Source organism: Heterocephalus glaber, unplaced genomic scaffold, assembly GCF_053883595.1.
Source record: "Heterocephalus glaber isolate CG9 unplaced genomic scaffold, H.glaber_assembly_v1.0 deba00000818, whole genome shotgun sequence".
In the NCBI taxonomy this organism is placed as follows: domain Eukaryota; kingdom Metazoa; phylum Chordata; class Mammalia; order Rodentia; family Bathyergidae; genus Heterocephalus; species Heterocephalus glaber.
The window spans coordinates 13009221-13025321 of record NW_028258164.1 but is presented as its reverse complement, the minus strand read 5'-3'; the positions used below and the strand labels follow the sequence as shown (position 1 = coordinate 13025321).

At 44.7% G+C, this 16101-nt stretch overlaps 1 protein-coding gene and 1 pseudogene across 2 annotated transcripts; one reads left to right on the top strand and one right to left on the bottom strand.

Moving 5' to 3' along the window:
• The first annotated feature begins 2702 nt into the window (after nt 1–2702).
• Nucleotides 2703–13735, top strand: Znf786 (zinc finger protein 786). Of its 2 annotated transcripts, none has more exons than XM_087207792.1 (4): nt 2703–3677; nt 5828–5954; nt 9507–9644; nt 11719–13735. In XM_087207792.1, exons 1-4 carry the CDS (start codon nt 3660–3662, stop codon nt 13302–13304), a joined length of 1869 nt encoding a protein of 622 aa, XP_087063918.1. In that variant the 5' UTR covers nt 2703–3659; the 3' UTR covers nt 13305–13735. The 2 variants fall into 2 exon arrangements, with proteins under 2 accessions (XP_087063918.1, XP_021096499.2); XM_021240840.2 differs by lacking the exon at nt 2703–3677 and adding an exon at nt 7281–7360.
• LOC110345019 (eukaryotic translation initiation factor 1 pseudogene) lies at nt 10268–11103 on the bottom strand (annotated as a pseudogene).
• Nucleotides 13736–16101: the final 2366 nt, after the last annotated feature.

Genomic DNA, 16101 nt, shown 5'->3' with positions numbered 1-16101 from the left:
AAAGAACCCTTCTCCACTCTTGGTGGGAATGCAAATTGGTAAAATTACTGTGGAAATGAGTGTGGAGATTCCTTAAAAACCCAAAACTAGGATGGACCAGGGATTCAGCTCAGTGGTGCCGCCGCCTGCCTCCAAAGCCCAAGGTCCTGAGTTCAATCCCTGGTACAAAAAAACCCCCTAAAACTAGGGCTGGGGATTTAGCTCAGTGGCACAGTGCCTGCCTCATAAGTGCAAGGTCCTGAGTTCAATCCCCAGTACCAAAAAAACAAAAAACAAACCTAAAACTAGAGGTTCCATTTAATCCAGCTATTCCCCTTCTTGGTATCTTTATGAAAGAGTTAAAAGCATCATACCACAGGGATATATTTACACTCATGTTTATAGCAGCACAATCTGTAATAGCCAAATCTTGGGGACAGCCCAGATGCCTGTCAGTGGATGAATGGATAAAAAAAATGTGGTTTATATATATAATGGAGCACTGCTCTGCCATAAAGAAGGATGAACTGTAGCAGACACCTCTGCCCAGTATCAGCAGGCTATCATAGCACAAGCTTCTTGCCCCTCCATAATTCGGCTGTGTCACATTGGAAGTAGCAGAGCTTGGCTGAGTTCACTCCCAGTCAAGGTCAACTTGGCTCCAGCTAAATTCCACCCTTCTGAATTGTTTGTTCTCTTCAGCTAAAATATGCTTGTGCCCTCATTTAACAGCTCTGCCTGCTTGATACTTGTTATCAGCAGGTGTCCCAAGGCCTGCCCAGCTCCCTCCTTCCCACACTTGGAATGAATAAACACTGGATGTCCTGGGAGGCCTTTGTCTTTGCTGCCCAGGGCAGCTTAGATCAGCCCAAGACTCAGTTTCTCTCAAGTTCCTGTCTCTGTGTTTCTTTTAATTCCCACTTTCCTATCTCACAGATGTCATACTGGCTTGCAGGAGGCCAGGACCACTGCAGGGGTCTCTGGCAACTCCCATTACCCTTTCCCTTTAATAAATTTAAGACATTTTTAGGTAAATGGATGTACCTTGAAACCATACTTTTAAGTGAAATAAATCAGACACATATGTTGAAATATAGCATTGTTTCTCTTGTGTGAAAAACCAAAAGTGTAAATAAGGACCAAAATAGTTGATAGATATCAGGAGGTAGGAAGAAAATATTCAAATGAGGAGGGGAGGAGGGGGAGGAGGAGGAATGGAAGGAAGGGAAAAGGGAAAAAAAGAATGGAAAGGAAAAAATGGAAACAAAGCTTTTGTAAATCAGGAGGGAAGGAGGGACTGGAGGGTGGGGAGGGAAATGGAGCCAAAAAAGAATTAAAATATGCTATCTATAGGTATGAATTTCCTATGATGAATCTGATTAATATGTATGACAAATATGTACTAATAAAAAATAAAGTTAATGTGATGGTTGATTGTGTCAATTTGAGTAAATAATGCTCAACTAGATTACTCAGCATCATTCTGGGTGTGGAAGACCCACCCTAGGGAGAATTATCACTAGAATGCTATAAAGAGAAATGAAGAAGGATTGCTTCTGTTTCCTTCCAAGGAGCTCCAATCTTTGCTTTCACCCATCAGCCTTCCAGCACAGACTCTCCAGCCTTCAAATGCAGAGCCTCCAGGCCTCCAACTGGATCCTTCGGATCCCCAGGGCACAGACTGACCTTTGCATGCTTCCACACCCAACTCTATGGCCGACCATCATAAGCCAACCTGTAAATTCTTTTTTTTTTTTTTTTTTTTTGTACCAGGGATCGAACTCAGGACCTTGCACTTGCAAGGCAGGCGTGGTGCCACGGAGCTAAATCCCTGACCCTTGCCAAACTAAATTTTTATGTATTTGTGTATCTCATATTATATGTGTCTCTAGTAAACACTGACTGATACAGTTTTAAAAATACACTACCCTTAATTTGACGGTCTCTGAAGTCAGTCCATGACATTATTCCCATTTTTTCTCTGTGGCCTAATCTTTCACTATAAAGTAATTTTTCCAGACTATTTTAACAAATTGTCACCTGTCTCTGGGACTATCAGTCTTTTACATGACTAAGACAACCTGTAGCTTTCCTTCCTTAGGAAATCCTTGGATTCACTGTACACAATCGTGTTTGTATAGTACAAAATGTAGTTCCAAATTACCTGAAGCATAATCATCTGAGATCAAGCTGGGCATGGTAGTCCATGCCTGTAACCCCAGCACTCGGGATGCTGAAACAGGAGGATCACAAGTTTGAGGCCAGCCTAGGCTATATAATGAGTTCAAAGCCACCTTTAACTACACACCCAGACCCTGTCTAAAGAACAACCAAAACAAAAATGAACCACCTGGGATCAAAGATACTACCAGAATCATAGTGTCTAATCAAAGAGGAAAGATGCCACCAGGCATGGAGGTGTGCACCTGTAATCTCAGCTATTCAGGAGGATGAGGCAGGAGCAGCTCAAGTTTAAGGCTAGCCTGGGCAACTCAGCAAAACCCTTCCTCAAAAAATATTTTTTGGGGGTACCAGAAATTGAACTCAGGACCTTGCACTTGCCAGGCAGGTGCAGCGTCACTGGGCTACATCGCCTGCACCTGCCTCAAAATTTTAAAAGGAAAACAAAAACCAAAAAAACCAGGCTGGGGATGTAGCTCAACACTCTCTGAATTCAATCCTCAGTACCATTTAAAAGAAAAGAAAAAAAGAGGAATGGGGCCACCCGTGGCTGGTAGTCTTATGGGAATGAGCCTGTAGATGAGTTGATGGTGCTTTCCTGCAAAGATTTTTAGGTTTTAGCCTGTGGCGGCCAGACTGCACCATTGGCTGGGCTCTTCAGTGGACCTCTTTCGGGAACTGCAGCAGCTTCAAGGTAAAGCATGGATGAGGTTCCAGGACCCCACACGTATACCTGGATTGGCCACAGGGACAAAAACAGTCGCTCATTGGAACCGAACTTACCCTCAAGCCATAAGGATTCTTCTGGAACTGTGAACTCAGGACTGAGATGATCAGCCAGACCCCAGCCTATCACAGCAACCCATACAACTGGTCTCCCCGTGTTTGTTGGCAGGCCAGTCTGATACTCTCTTCTTCAGACCCGTGCCCCTTTCCCCTCCTGTTCCTCAAACTGAAGCCCCGTCTGTTTCCTCTTGCTCTCCAGTGAAAGCTTTCTGCCTGCACACTCGTACCTTAGTTTTACATTATCCCTGAGACAAGGATCCATGCTAGCTGGTAATGCTTGGCTCCTGGCTGCCTCGGGAGGAACCCAGGTAAACGCTCCCACCCTCTCCCCAGTGTCTCTAAGTGGAGTCTCTCCCCGTCCCTTTCTCCTTTGTTTCCACCTTCTCTTCCTCTGTCTCAGGTTGTTTCCCTCTCTAGGAGATCCCGAGAGTCAGAAGATCCATCACAGGAGGCGGGCTATGACGCTAGACCTGGTCAGCTGAAAGTGGTTCAACAGACTCTGGCGGCGTCCCCTCCTCTCGCCGGCAGGGGGCGCACTGGGCCTGAGCAGCCGTCATCTCCCGGACCACCGTGTCCCAGCATGCTCTGCGCCCCGTCGCTGGGTTTGGGACCCCCGCGGATAGTCTTGGGGTGCGGGCGGCTGAGTGTGGGAGATTCTCGGGGTGGCGCCAGGGACGGTTGGCCGCTCGTAGGCTGCGGAGACCGCGAAGGCCATGGCCGCGCCGGCTCAGGTAAGCGGCTCCCGTGGGGGCTCGGGGCGCGCTCGGCCTGGTGCGCGGGTCCGCGCAGGAGGGCGACACGCGTGGCGTCAGACCCCGGGGGAGCCGGTCCAGACCCGAAAACAAAGCCGAGCGTGGACCGCGGCCCAGGCGGCGAGGGGCGCCGGAGAGGATCACCCAACCCACGTTTAGCGGAATCCAGAGCCCAGGTTTAAAGGATTTAAAATTCCAGGAGCTTGGGGTGATGTTTGTGAGTGCTTAAATGTCAGTATTTAGCCGCTAGCGTGATCGCGTTTGCAATGAGGGTAGGAAAGAAGGGTTGTTCCGAGGGTAAAGGGCAATAAAATCCATACAGATTGTATATTGTTTAGTGTTTTATTGAAATCAAGGTCATGGCATGTTTTTCTAACCTTTCTACTGAGTATTCTTGCTGGTTGTTAAATGAATTAAGATCATTAACTTAAAAATACCCTATTCAATCTAAAACACGGGATACATTCCACCACACCCTCTACATGCCCGAAATGTGGAGGGGTGCTGAACTCCATAATGCGTTTGCCTTTTTTTCTTTCTTTCTTTTTTTTTTTAAGACAGGGTCTCAGTATATAGTCCATACAGCAGTTTTGTGCATGTAGTGAAATGAGATAGAAAATTGTGATATCAGATGTGTTTAGATAGGGCTCATAACACCAGGAAATCTGCAGTTGCTGGTAGATGTCTAAAGGGTGTGTCTGAACATTTTGGGTGTCCTACGAAGCTCAGTTTTTTATTTCTCACCCTTTCCACTATTGACATTTTGTACCAGAAGGTTTTCCCTATGGGGACTGTCCGAGCCTTGGCAGATACCGCTAGATGACACTAGCACACCCCCTTCCTCAGTTCCACCAATCAGAAATGTCACCAGACTTTGCCTAAAGTGCTCTGGGAGACAAAATTGCCCTGATTGAGAACCAGTGACCTAATGTTTCTCACGGACAAAACTACACATAAACAAATTCCCAATATATCCCTAATATGTTATAGCAGAGATGACTATTTCACAAAATTAAAATAATGAATTTTCAATTTAAATATAAAGAAATTATAATTTTAAAAACTTAATTCTAAACTTCATACCAAATGTAACAAAAAGATGAACATAAATTAAAAATAAAAGTCGAAACAAAAGGTGCTTTAATAGCCACAGAAAAGAACATATTGAAGTTAAACTGAGTTTAAAGAAAACAAGTCAATGAGATGTGGAATGAGTAGTTATGTAGTGGTAGTATTTTATTTTATTTATTTTTTGGTGCCGGGGATTGAACTCGGGACCTCGGGCTTTCGAGGCAGGCGCTGGAACCACTGAGCTAAATCCCTGGCCCATAGTGGTAGTATTTTAAATTAACAAATATGTAATTTACATAATTCTAGTTAATGAGCCTTAGCAAGTATTAATTTTTCAAGTCAACCATAATAAACATAATTATTAAATTGAGTAGGGATTGTAGCTCACTGGTAGAACCCTTGCCTAGCACATGCAAGGCCCTGGATTTACAACAAAAAGTAAAACTGAAGATGTTTGTCTCCTTTTTAGACTTTATGCTACAAAGTAGAGTACTAATACATAAAGAAGTACATCTCAGTGATGCTTGTAGTTTAGAAAGGGAGTTGTAGTAAACAATGAGTATGTTCATTTAGAAGGAGATATACATTCATGCACTATAATGCAGTTTATCCAAAAATGAGCTTGCCTCTTTCTACTGACCTGGAAAATGGCCATACCATATTAAGTGAATGAAGTTACATAGTGATTTGTTCCCCCCTCCTTTTTTTTTTAAAGAAAGTTCCATTCCATGCCTAGGGATATATAGCTTGGAGAGGTGCAAAGAAATGTGGAGTGGATTTAACTCAGTGGTTCCACCGCTTGCCTCACAAGCACAAGGACTGGAGTTCGATCCCTGGTACCAAAATAAATAACTAAATAATAAAATTAAAAAAAAAAAGAAATGTGGAGTGGGTTCTAGTGGCTAACAGCAGAACCCCATGACAGGACTAGGACAAGAAGTAGTTCCCAAGGAAGAGGCTGCTGAACAGACTAAACAGTTGACCACCACACAAGCCTTTTAAATGAATGAGGAGCTGGAGTCATTTTGAAGCAGTCACAACTATGTCTGTGATTTCAGTTACCTCTGACTTTTGAAGATGTTGCCATTTATTTCTCGGAGCAAGAATGGCAGGACCTAGAGATGTGGCAGAAAGAGCTTTACAAGGGTGTCATGAGGACCAATTATGAGACGCTTGTCTTTCTAGGTAAGTAATATCCATTCAGCTGTGGGGATAAGTATGGAAGCGGCTCCCATGAGAGGTGTCACTTGCTAGTGCTCTTGTTTGTCAGACTGAAGATTCCTCAGAAATTATCTCCGAAAGGTTTCCTACCCCCATTCTTTTGTTAGTACTTCTGTACACACTACCAGTCCTCACTCCAAGGTGAACACTGTTACTTAGGAATATTTGATACAACATGTAATGTCAGGTGGTCAGAGGTGACTGAGTACAGTCCAAGATTTCCATCAGAGCTTACTCTCAGGTTGCCATGGTTTTCCACCTGGGAGCACACCTGGCTCTTACCATAAAGTGTCTGTGTGTCTGTCTCTCTCATTTGTTTGTTTGTTTGTGTGATACTGGAGATTGAACTCAGGGTCCTGTGCATGCTAGGCAAGTGCTGTAATACTGAGCTACATCTCCAGCTCAAATACCTCTACGTATATCTTTCACCTATGAATGGCCTTCCACATAGCTTTCCAGTGGGTTAAAGACTTCAAGAAGCCAAAGGTCAGGCCAGGGATGTAGCTCAGTGGTAGAGCATTTGCCTAGCATGCATGAGGCCCTGGGTTCAGTCACTGGTAACCACTCATATCCCCTCACCCCAATAAAAGTAGCTAATGTTCTTCCCTGAAGTGAGATTTTGGAAGGATTCACATAGATATTTAAGAGTAGCTGACTCTATGATAATAAATTTAAGTTTTTTATTGGTTTTTTTTTTTTTTGGTCATGCTGGGGCTGGAACCCAGAGCCTTGCACAGGCTGGGCAAGTGCTGTATAACTGAGGTACATCCCAGCCCTCTTGTATTTCTTCTAATTTATGAAATAAAGTTTTAAAAACTCAGTCTGTTCAGAGAAGCATCAGATGAAGGATGAATGACAGTGGGCCTTGCTTCATTCTTATCTCACACTTAGTCAACTCCCAGAGGCAGCTATTTTTGTTTTAGTTCGTAAAGTGGTTTCCTCCAGTCTAAATATCATGGTAACACTTGTTTCTTGGTTCATTGAGTTTAGCTAGCATTAATTACTATGAAAAATGAGAAATTAGCCAACTTATACTATCCCTCTTCCATCTTTTTTCACTATCTCTCCAGTTTTGGATAATTTCTTATGCTTCTACTGGTTTTGTAATTTAAAATAATGTATATAAACTTGTAGCTCATGTTCCATCAACTTTACATTGCTCAGCTCTGCCTGTGTACAAAGATAAGGTGATGAGTTTTCTTGTACTCCTTTGTTCTTGATAGCTATACCACCTCCTTTATACTGTAATTGCAAGGTTTATAAAACTTATATTCTCTGTTTTGTTGCCAGAGTAAGTTTTCCAGACCCTACCTATGGATTCTTTTCTAAGACATTACATTGTTTTCACTGTTACCAAAGAATCCATTAAAGTAAGTAAATTTATACAGAAAAACAATAATTCTACATCCTTAACCCTGTCCTTAAAAACAATAATTCTGTGTTCTCCCAGAATGTCCCAAGCATTGAGATTGAGTGGATTCCCCCTTTTATTACTCAGCAGTTGTTCAAAATCATGCAGCATTTTAATTTTCTCACTTTTGGGCCATTACTTTTTAGATTTGGATTTTTAATTACTTCCCTTACACCTGCTCTCATCTATATCCTCTGATTATCCATCCTCTTACTCATAGTCAGTTACATGGATGGACTTTCCACCTTCTGTCAGTTCTCCTCAAATCAATCTATCTGTCCAAAAAAACTCCAACCAAAATCCCTGTAGGACTTTTCATGGCCTGTACACTGACCCTAAAGAACATGGAGGAACAGAGGATCAGGAACCATCAAGAACCCCCTGGGAACCAGAGGGAAGGTGACTGTCCTGTCAGCTACCATGACTTCCGGTGTTAGAGATGGGACGATGGCTGCTGGTTGTTGGGATGTGAAGCAGATGCACTTGTGAGAACACAGCTGACTGGATATGTGGTGACGGAGACGTGCTCACACTGGAGTGCAGCCATGCCTGAGTGGCGTGCCAGTGAGCAGGAGAAGGAACAGAGGGATTGGGACCGGCTCGTCCTTTCCCACAGCATCCAGTGAATGAGCTTTGTTTCAAAATGGAGACATCTCAGACACATAATTTAAGTTACAGAATGACATGGTATGATTTATATAAAATTCAAAACCAAGAATAAAATATTTATGTGTATGTATTTAGAAAATGAAAACGTGCTGGGGATTTACCTCAGTGGCACCGCACCTGCCTTGCAAGGTCCTGAGTTCGATCCCCGGTACCAAAAACTAAATAAATAAAAAATAAAAACATTGGGCTGCTGCTGTGCCTTACTGGTAGAGTATGCACAAGGTCCTGAATTCAATCTCCAGCACTACAAAAAGAAATAACATGCATGGGAATGATAAACAATAAATTCAAGGTAGTGCTTACTCTGGAGAGATAGACACCACATTTAGGGGTTTGAATTGGGCAGTGTCTTTTGTCCTTAAAAAACCTGAAGCAAGTTTGTCAACATAGTAAGATTTGACAATTACATGGCACCAGGGTTTTTGTATATTGTTCTTCTTTTCTTTGTATTAGAGGGGCAGGGATTTAGCTCAGTGGTTTCGCCGCCTGCTGTGCAAGCGCAAGGACCCGAGTTCGATCCCTGGTACCCCCCCAAAAAAACCCAAACTGGCCTGTCTTTGCATTAGAAATATTTGTAATAAAAATTCTTTTTAAAAATCCTTTTAACATAATTTTGCCTGAGCTAACTTCCTTTAAAATGTACCCCTGCCAGGCATGGTGGTGTCCACCTCTAATCCCAGCACTTGGGAGGCTGAGGCAGGAGGGTTATGGCAATTTGAAGCCAGCCTGAACTAAATTAAATAAGACCTTGTCTCAAAAAACCAAAAGAAGCAGCACTGGGGAGGCTGAGGTAGGAGGATTGCCATGAGTTCAAGGCCACCCTGGAACTACACAGTGAGACCTTGTCTCAAAAAAAAACTTTTTTAAAAATCCAAATAAATAAAAGTATGCCCCAAAGATGTGGCTTAAATGAATATTAAGAATATTGAAAGCAGGGCCAGGGATTTAGCTCAGTGCTTCTGCTGCCTGCTTCGCAAGTACAAGGTCCTGAGTTCGATCCCTGGTACCAAAAAAAAAAAAAAAAGTATTGAAAGCCAGGCATGGTGACACACACCTGTAATCCCAGGATTTAGGAGACTGAGGCAAGAGTATTGCCTTGAGTTCAAGGCCAGCCTGAAGGACATAATGAGACTCTATCTAAAAAAAAATTTAAAAACCCAAAATAAGTATTAAAGCCTTTGCTGTTTTGCTTGTGGATGAAATACAGCATTGCTAGATGCATGAGGACTGCAACAATACAGCACATCCAGCCTAACAGACCCGGATAGACTAGCAAGCACTTTTAGATGGCTGGGCAGTTTTGCTCCCCTTTGCATAAACCTATCACCTATGTATTGACATACATTGTCCTAGAAATGGGTTTTGGAAAACTCAGAAGCAACTTTAAATATGGTGCCCAAGGAAGCCAAACTATCCTGTCTGACTTCTCTGCCCAGATGGTGCACTTTCCAAACCGGAACTAATTTCCTGGATTGAACAGGGAAGAGAGCCCTTCAGGAGCTGGGGAGAATCACAACCACCAGGAAATATGGCTCTCCCCTCTGCTGACCTGCATTTTGATCCAGTGATTGGGGGTGAGTATTAAGAAATGGGGGGTCTGATATTAAGACATCAGATTTCTAATTTCCCTTCTCTGGTCTTGACTTCCTGTTTGGCAGAGCTGAGGCTTCATGTCTCAGATTCTAGACAGAGGCAGTAGCATAGCGAATAGGAGTGTGGGTTCTGCAGTGTGAGTCTGCATCCTGCCTTTTCTGGGTGACACTGGGCTGGTTACTGATCCTGTTAGTATTTCAATTCCTGGAGTACAGAAGGAAGATGAGGAAAGTGCCTACACTACAGGATTAAACTGGCTTACCATGTGCAGTGTTAAAGTGGATCCACGCCCACAGTAAACTCAGTGATGGAAGCTGTTCTTGGTAGTAGATAGGAAAGAACAAAAGCAGAGACAGATTGGCTGTCTTTGTGACTAAAGTGGCTTCCATCCTACCAGGAGTCAATCATCTATGTGAATATTCAAACTTTAGCTCATCTTCCATTTCTTGTCATGATGGGAGAATCTGACACTTTGGGGTTTTTGAAACAGTATTAAATTACTAAATGAAAAAAATGAAATATGAGTATTATCCTAAGAAATCTTGTCTGTTTATAGCTGCTGCTTTTAGAGTAAAGGATGTTTTTTGGTTCTTGCTAATTTTTTTTTTTTTGGCTCTTTTCAGTTTATTGCATGTAGGAGTTACACTAGTCCAAGGGAAAGTGGACCCCAAATGGTTACATTATACAAGCCATGAGGTTTTTAAACTCATGACAAGGGACAGAAGGGATATTCTACTCATTGCAAGGAAATCCTCACTTAAGCTTCAATGAGCCACAGGCACTTAAAACCCACGAACCTCCAGCTGATCGTCCTTAGCCAGTCTAGTCTCTACCAGGAACTGGCGTATGTTCTTGCGTTGGTCACCCTGGAGCCGGATTACTTCTCCATATTCTGGATGCTCGATTATAGTACCATTGCAGGCAAATTTCTTCTTAAACGCCTTCACCAGTTTCTTTTTATCGTAGTCATCAGCGATCCCTTGGGCAGTGGTACGGGTCTTCCTGCCGTTTCTCTGCTGGATTCTTATATGGATATAATCCTCAGTGCCGGCAGGAAGCAGGTCATCACCCTTACTTGCATCAGCAAAGGGGTCGAAAGAGTGGAAGTTCTGGATAGCGGACATACGATAGGATTCCTTTTCCTCGGTGGAAATGGTCTGCGGAAGGCGGCTGCGGGAGAAGGCGGGCGGGGGGACGGATCGCTGGGAAGCGGGGGACTCAAGGAGGAGGCCGCTGAGTCCTCGGCGTCAGCTCAGTGACTCTGGTTCTTGCTATTTTTAAAAAAGAAATTATTCACTTTTTTTCATTTATTAATTTTTCCAAGAAGTTTTGTTAAAACATTGGTTGAGGCTGGGAGTGTGGCTCAATGGTCAAGCACATAACCTTGGGTTGTAACCAGAATTTTTAAAAAATTGGTAATGATAAGGGCAGGGAGGGCTAGAGCCGAGCCTTGCTGCCTGATTTTAAAGCCAGAGAAGCACACGGATGACACAACTGGTATTCAGGCTCTGTTAGGAACATACTTTCTGACACTAGGTATGTCTTACATCAAACAGGGCAAGTCTGATCCTTTAAAGTTATAACAGTGGTCAGCAGTTACTTATGTTCTGTTTCCCTGTTTACACAGGATAAGCAGCCAAAGCCAAAAGGAATCTGTTTGACAGAGGTTGCACAGTGGGCAAATGGGATTTGAAACCAAGCCATCTGATTCGAGAGCTTACACCGGAATTTTTTTTTTTTTGGTACTGGGGATCGAACTCAGGACCTTGTGCTTTTGAGGCAGGCACCAGAACCACTGAGCTACATCCCCAGCCCATACACCAGAATTTTATGACCTGTAGTCTCCTCTTTTCAGTGTTATAAGATAGATCTGCTCATTAGTTTCAAGAGGCTGTCACCAGATTCATCTTGCACGTGAAAGCACACTATGTGCTTGGGGAGTTTGGTGGAAGCAAGGTTCTCAGGCCACACCATGTTAGAGACCACTTCTGTGGTGACAGTCTTTAGTCATTTTGTAGAAAGGCAGACTAACTGAATTTTTGTTTTCAATTTTAGGAGATCACCAAGCTGTAAAATCAAGAGAAACTAAATGTCATTTCCAATTAGATCCTCTTCAGAGCCCGTCTTCTTCCTTTGAATCCAAATTGTTAGGAGAAAGGCCTGACCCAGCCCTCAACCGCCCGAGTCCAAAGAGACAAAACACACGGGCACTGCCTGCAGTGACCAGCGAGTCTGCCCAAAAAGAAAGGATCCCAAGTCACAGTGTTCTGGGTTTCCCTGGCTCTGAGGAAGCCCCTTCCCGGCAAAGCACTCAGCACCCTTGCTCTGCCTTTGGGGAAAGCTTCTGGGAGAAGAACCACTTAGTAAGGCATCAGAGGAGCCATTCCAAGGACCTGTCACCTAGGGATAGGGCCTGGAGGAGGGCCCAGGGGCGCTTCTTCTGCCCAGAGTGTAGGCAGAGCTTCCGCCTGCAGCGGTGTTTGTGGAGACATCTGGCCGCCCACGGGAGGAAGAGCCCATTCCAGTGCCCCCAATGCAAACTGTGCTTCCATCAGGAGCAGACCCCGCTCAGCCACAGCCTTGGGCACAAGAGGGAGAAGCCTTCCCATTGCCGGAAGTGTGGTGAGGGCTTTACCACACAGTGCGCGATCAAGGAGCGGCCTTTCCCGTGCGCCCAGTGCAGCAGGAGCTTCCGCCAGCAGGGACAGCAGCTGCACACGGTCGAGAAGCCCTTCCAGTGTCCGCAGTGCACGCTGAGTTTCTGCTTGCCGAGCGCGCTGAGCACCCATGCGCGGCAGCATTGCCGGGAGTGGCCCTTTTCCTGTGGCGAGTGTGGCCGGGGCTTTGCGCACCCCTGCAAGCTCCGCGAGCACCTGCGGGTGCACAGCGGGGAGCGGCCCTTCCCATGCCCGGAGTGCGGCAAGTGCTTCCGCCTCAAGGGCATCCTGAAGGCGCACCAGCGAATACACAGTGCCGAGCGCCCCTTCTCGTGCCCACAGTGTGCTAAGGGCTTTGCGCGCCAGTCCAAGCTCACCGAGCACCTGCGTGTGCACAGCGGTGAACGCCCTTTCCGCTGTCCGGAGTGTGACCGTGGCTTCCGTCTGAAGGGGCAGCTGGTCAGCCACCAGCGCCTGCACACGGGCGAGAGGCCTTTCCGGTGCCCGGAATGCGACAAGTGCTACCGTGTGAAGGCCGACATGAAGGCGCATCAGCTGCTGCACCGCGGGAAGATGCCCTTCTCCTGCGCCTGTGGCAAGGGCTTTGCCAAGCAGTCCAAGCTCACCGAGCATGTCCGCACACACACCGGGGAGAAGCCCTTCCAGTGTCCCACCTGTGACAAGCGCTTCCGCTTGAAGGCGCAACTGCTCAGCCACCAAGGCCTGCACACTGGAGAGAGACCCTTCCGCTGCCCTGAGTGTGACAAGAACTTTCGAGAGAGGGGACACATGCGGAGGCACCAGCGCATCCACAGACCTGAGAGGCCCTTTGCGTGTGACGACTGCGGGAAGGGCTTCATCTATAAATCTAAGCTGGCTGAGCACATCAGGGTGCATGCAAAGGCCTGTCCGGCTCCCAGTGAGTCTGACATTAAGAAGAGGCTTAGCCAGCTGTTTGCCATGATTGAGGCTGACTGGAGCTGAGGCCGGCAGGACACCAGAGCCAGGAATGGAACTGATGTCCCCTGAATCCACAGTTTCGAGGCCAGGGCCAAACCCATCATAGACAGTTGAGGAGCAGAGGTGTTTCCTTGGCAAGGGTGTAATATAAATTAGGAATGCAAGAAATTATTAGGGCAACTCTATTGCCTATCCTTTGATTTTAAAAAAAACTAGATTTGTAACAAAAACAAACAAACAAAAAACCCAGATTTGTTCCTCCCATCTTGGATAGTTTTGACCCAAATGCTAAGCTAGCTCAAAAATGCCAGCTTGAATTAAGACCAAAGGAAACTCCTCCAATGCTATTCTCAAAGCTGAAAGGATAGGGCTGGCTATTAAATGTCATTTTGGCTTAGCTTCTTTTCAGTGGATGATTCTAAACTGTGGATTAAATGCAGTGAATTTTGTTTCCAGTCTGAAATGTTCATGTGTCTGGTTTGAGGTCATTTACCTTGAAATGCAGATGAATTCTCTGAGTCTCTGTTTATGCAAATGCTGAAGTTTCTCAGCAGGCTCTATAGTGCCTTTCCATAGGTCTCCCTGAGGAAATGTTTATGATTTTAGCAATATTTGGCTAATCTGGCTTGAAGAAACAAAAAAACTGAATGTGCTGAGAGGTACAGAACCTGAAGGAAGATGTCAGGTTTCATCAAAAGGTAGAGATTTGGCATTTCCAGAACAAAGATGGTACTTGCTGCAGAGAGTGTGAATGAGACTCCCAAGAGTAAATAAACTCCTGACTAAAGGCTGATTTAAGACAAAATAACAAAGCTAAACAGCTTAACTGGGAAGCATTATGGGCAATGGCAATTTAAAGTAGGGAGTTTCTAGGCAGATGTTAATATAAGTAAGCCCAGTGCCTTACTTTCTCATTGCTGGAAAACAATACACCCACATTTAAAGGAAGAAAGGTTTATTTTTAGCTCAGTTTGTGGAGGTTTCAGTCCATAGTTGGCTGGCTCCACGGCAGGGTGGCGTGGCGGAGAGGGATCACAGATGAGAAACAGTCCATGGCAGGGGAGGCAGAAAGCAGCCAGTCTTTTTCCCTTTTTATTCTATTCAGGGCTGCAAGCCTGTTGGTTGGTGCCATCCACACCCAGGGTGAGTCTTCCCTCTTTAGTAAGCCCATCACCCACACCCAGAACTGTGCTAAACCAATCAGTGGACTAATTCAGTATCATACACCAGTGATCCAATGTCTGATCACCAAGAGGGCTGGAATTCTCAGGGGATGACAGAAAATGAGATTATCTGTAGACTGTAATAGACATTAGTCTAAAACAACATTTAACAAATCATTTTCTTTGGAACACTAACTTCAGAGATATTCTGCAGGAAAAGAATTACATGGCCAATCACACAAAGATTCTAATATTGCCTATTGTGCATTCTTAATATAAAGTTAGGCAAAGATTATCAAACATTTGAAGAAAGCTTGTTTTTGTTTTTTTGGTACTAGGGATCGAATTCAGGTTCTTGTACTTGTGAGGCAGGCGGTGGCACCACTGAGCTGAATCCTCAACCCTGCTTTTGCTGTTTTTTGAGACAGAGTCTCCCTATGTGGTTCAGGCTGGCCTTGAACTTGAACTTCTGCCTCAGCCTCCTGTTCTGGGATCATAGGCATGTGCCACCATGCCCAGCAAAACTTCTTTTTTCATTTTGATTGAACCCAGGGCCTTTTTACCCAACTTCATCCTTAGCTCTTTTTCATTTTTTATTTTGACACAAGATCTCACTAAATTGCCCAGGCTGGGCTCAAACTTATCTTAGTAGTATTACTGAGTAGCTGGGATTACAGGCATGTACCACTGCTGCCCCTAGCTTGAAGAAAGACTTACATGAAAAAGCAAGATGGGAGAGAGTATATACTTAATCGCATTGTTCCAGAATCGCACAAAGAACTGCACAGATACACAGAATTCTCACAGAGAAGGGCTTGATACTGAGTAACCCAATTATTTGAGAACCAATGATGTTCCCTTGTGTTTAGCAGTTCTAGGACCATGTGTGGAACCTGCACAGTCAGTTCCTGACCTAAAGTCAGCTTGTCTGTTTCTTGAATCAACAGAACCAAACCTGCTAAGGCCCAAAGACAAGGAGGCCGTCCTTTGGTTACTGGATCTAAATTCTTAGGCAAACATGCAACGATTGATTCCATGGGCCTACTTCTTGGGTCAACACTCCAAGGGCCACATGGTTTTTCTCAGTCACATATAGAGTAAAAGGCCACTTTACGTCTGGTATGCCTAGGGCTGGGGCGGCTGCCAAAGTCAATTTTAATTTTTTAAAAGCTTTCTCCTGTTCTAAAGTCCAATGCAGATGATTCTCTTCCTGTTCCTTTAGGGCTTCATAAAGGAGTTCAGACATTTCTGTAAAACCCAGAATCCAAATTCTACAGAAGCCTGCCACCCCAAGAAACTCTCTCAGCTGTTTCTTTTGTTTGGGGTTTAGGGATGGCACTAGTAACCTTTCATTTCCTAGGCAATGCATGCCCTGTGTTATTTGAAATCCTAAATATTTAACACGCTGTACACAAATCTGGGCTTTTTCCATGATACCTTCTATCTAGTTTTCTTGTAAGTGCAGCAACAACTTTTTGGTGCCTTCCCAGCACCGTTCTTGGGTTGAGCTGCATAACAGTAAGTCAGCCACATACTGCAGTAGGACACAGCTATATTGTTCCACAGGGAAGGCAAGCAAGTCCTTGGCTAAGGCTTCCCCAAAAAACATGGATGAGTTTTAAATCCCTGTGGCAATCTGGTCCAAGTAAACTGAGTCT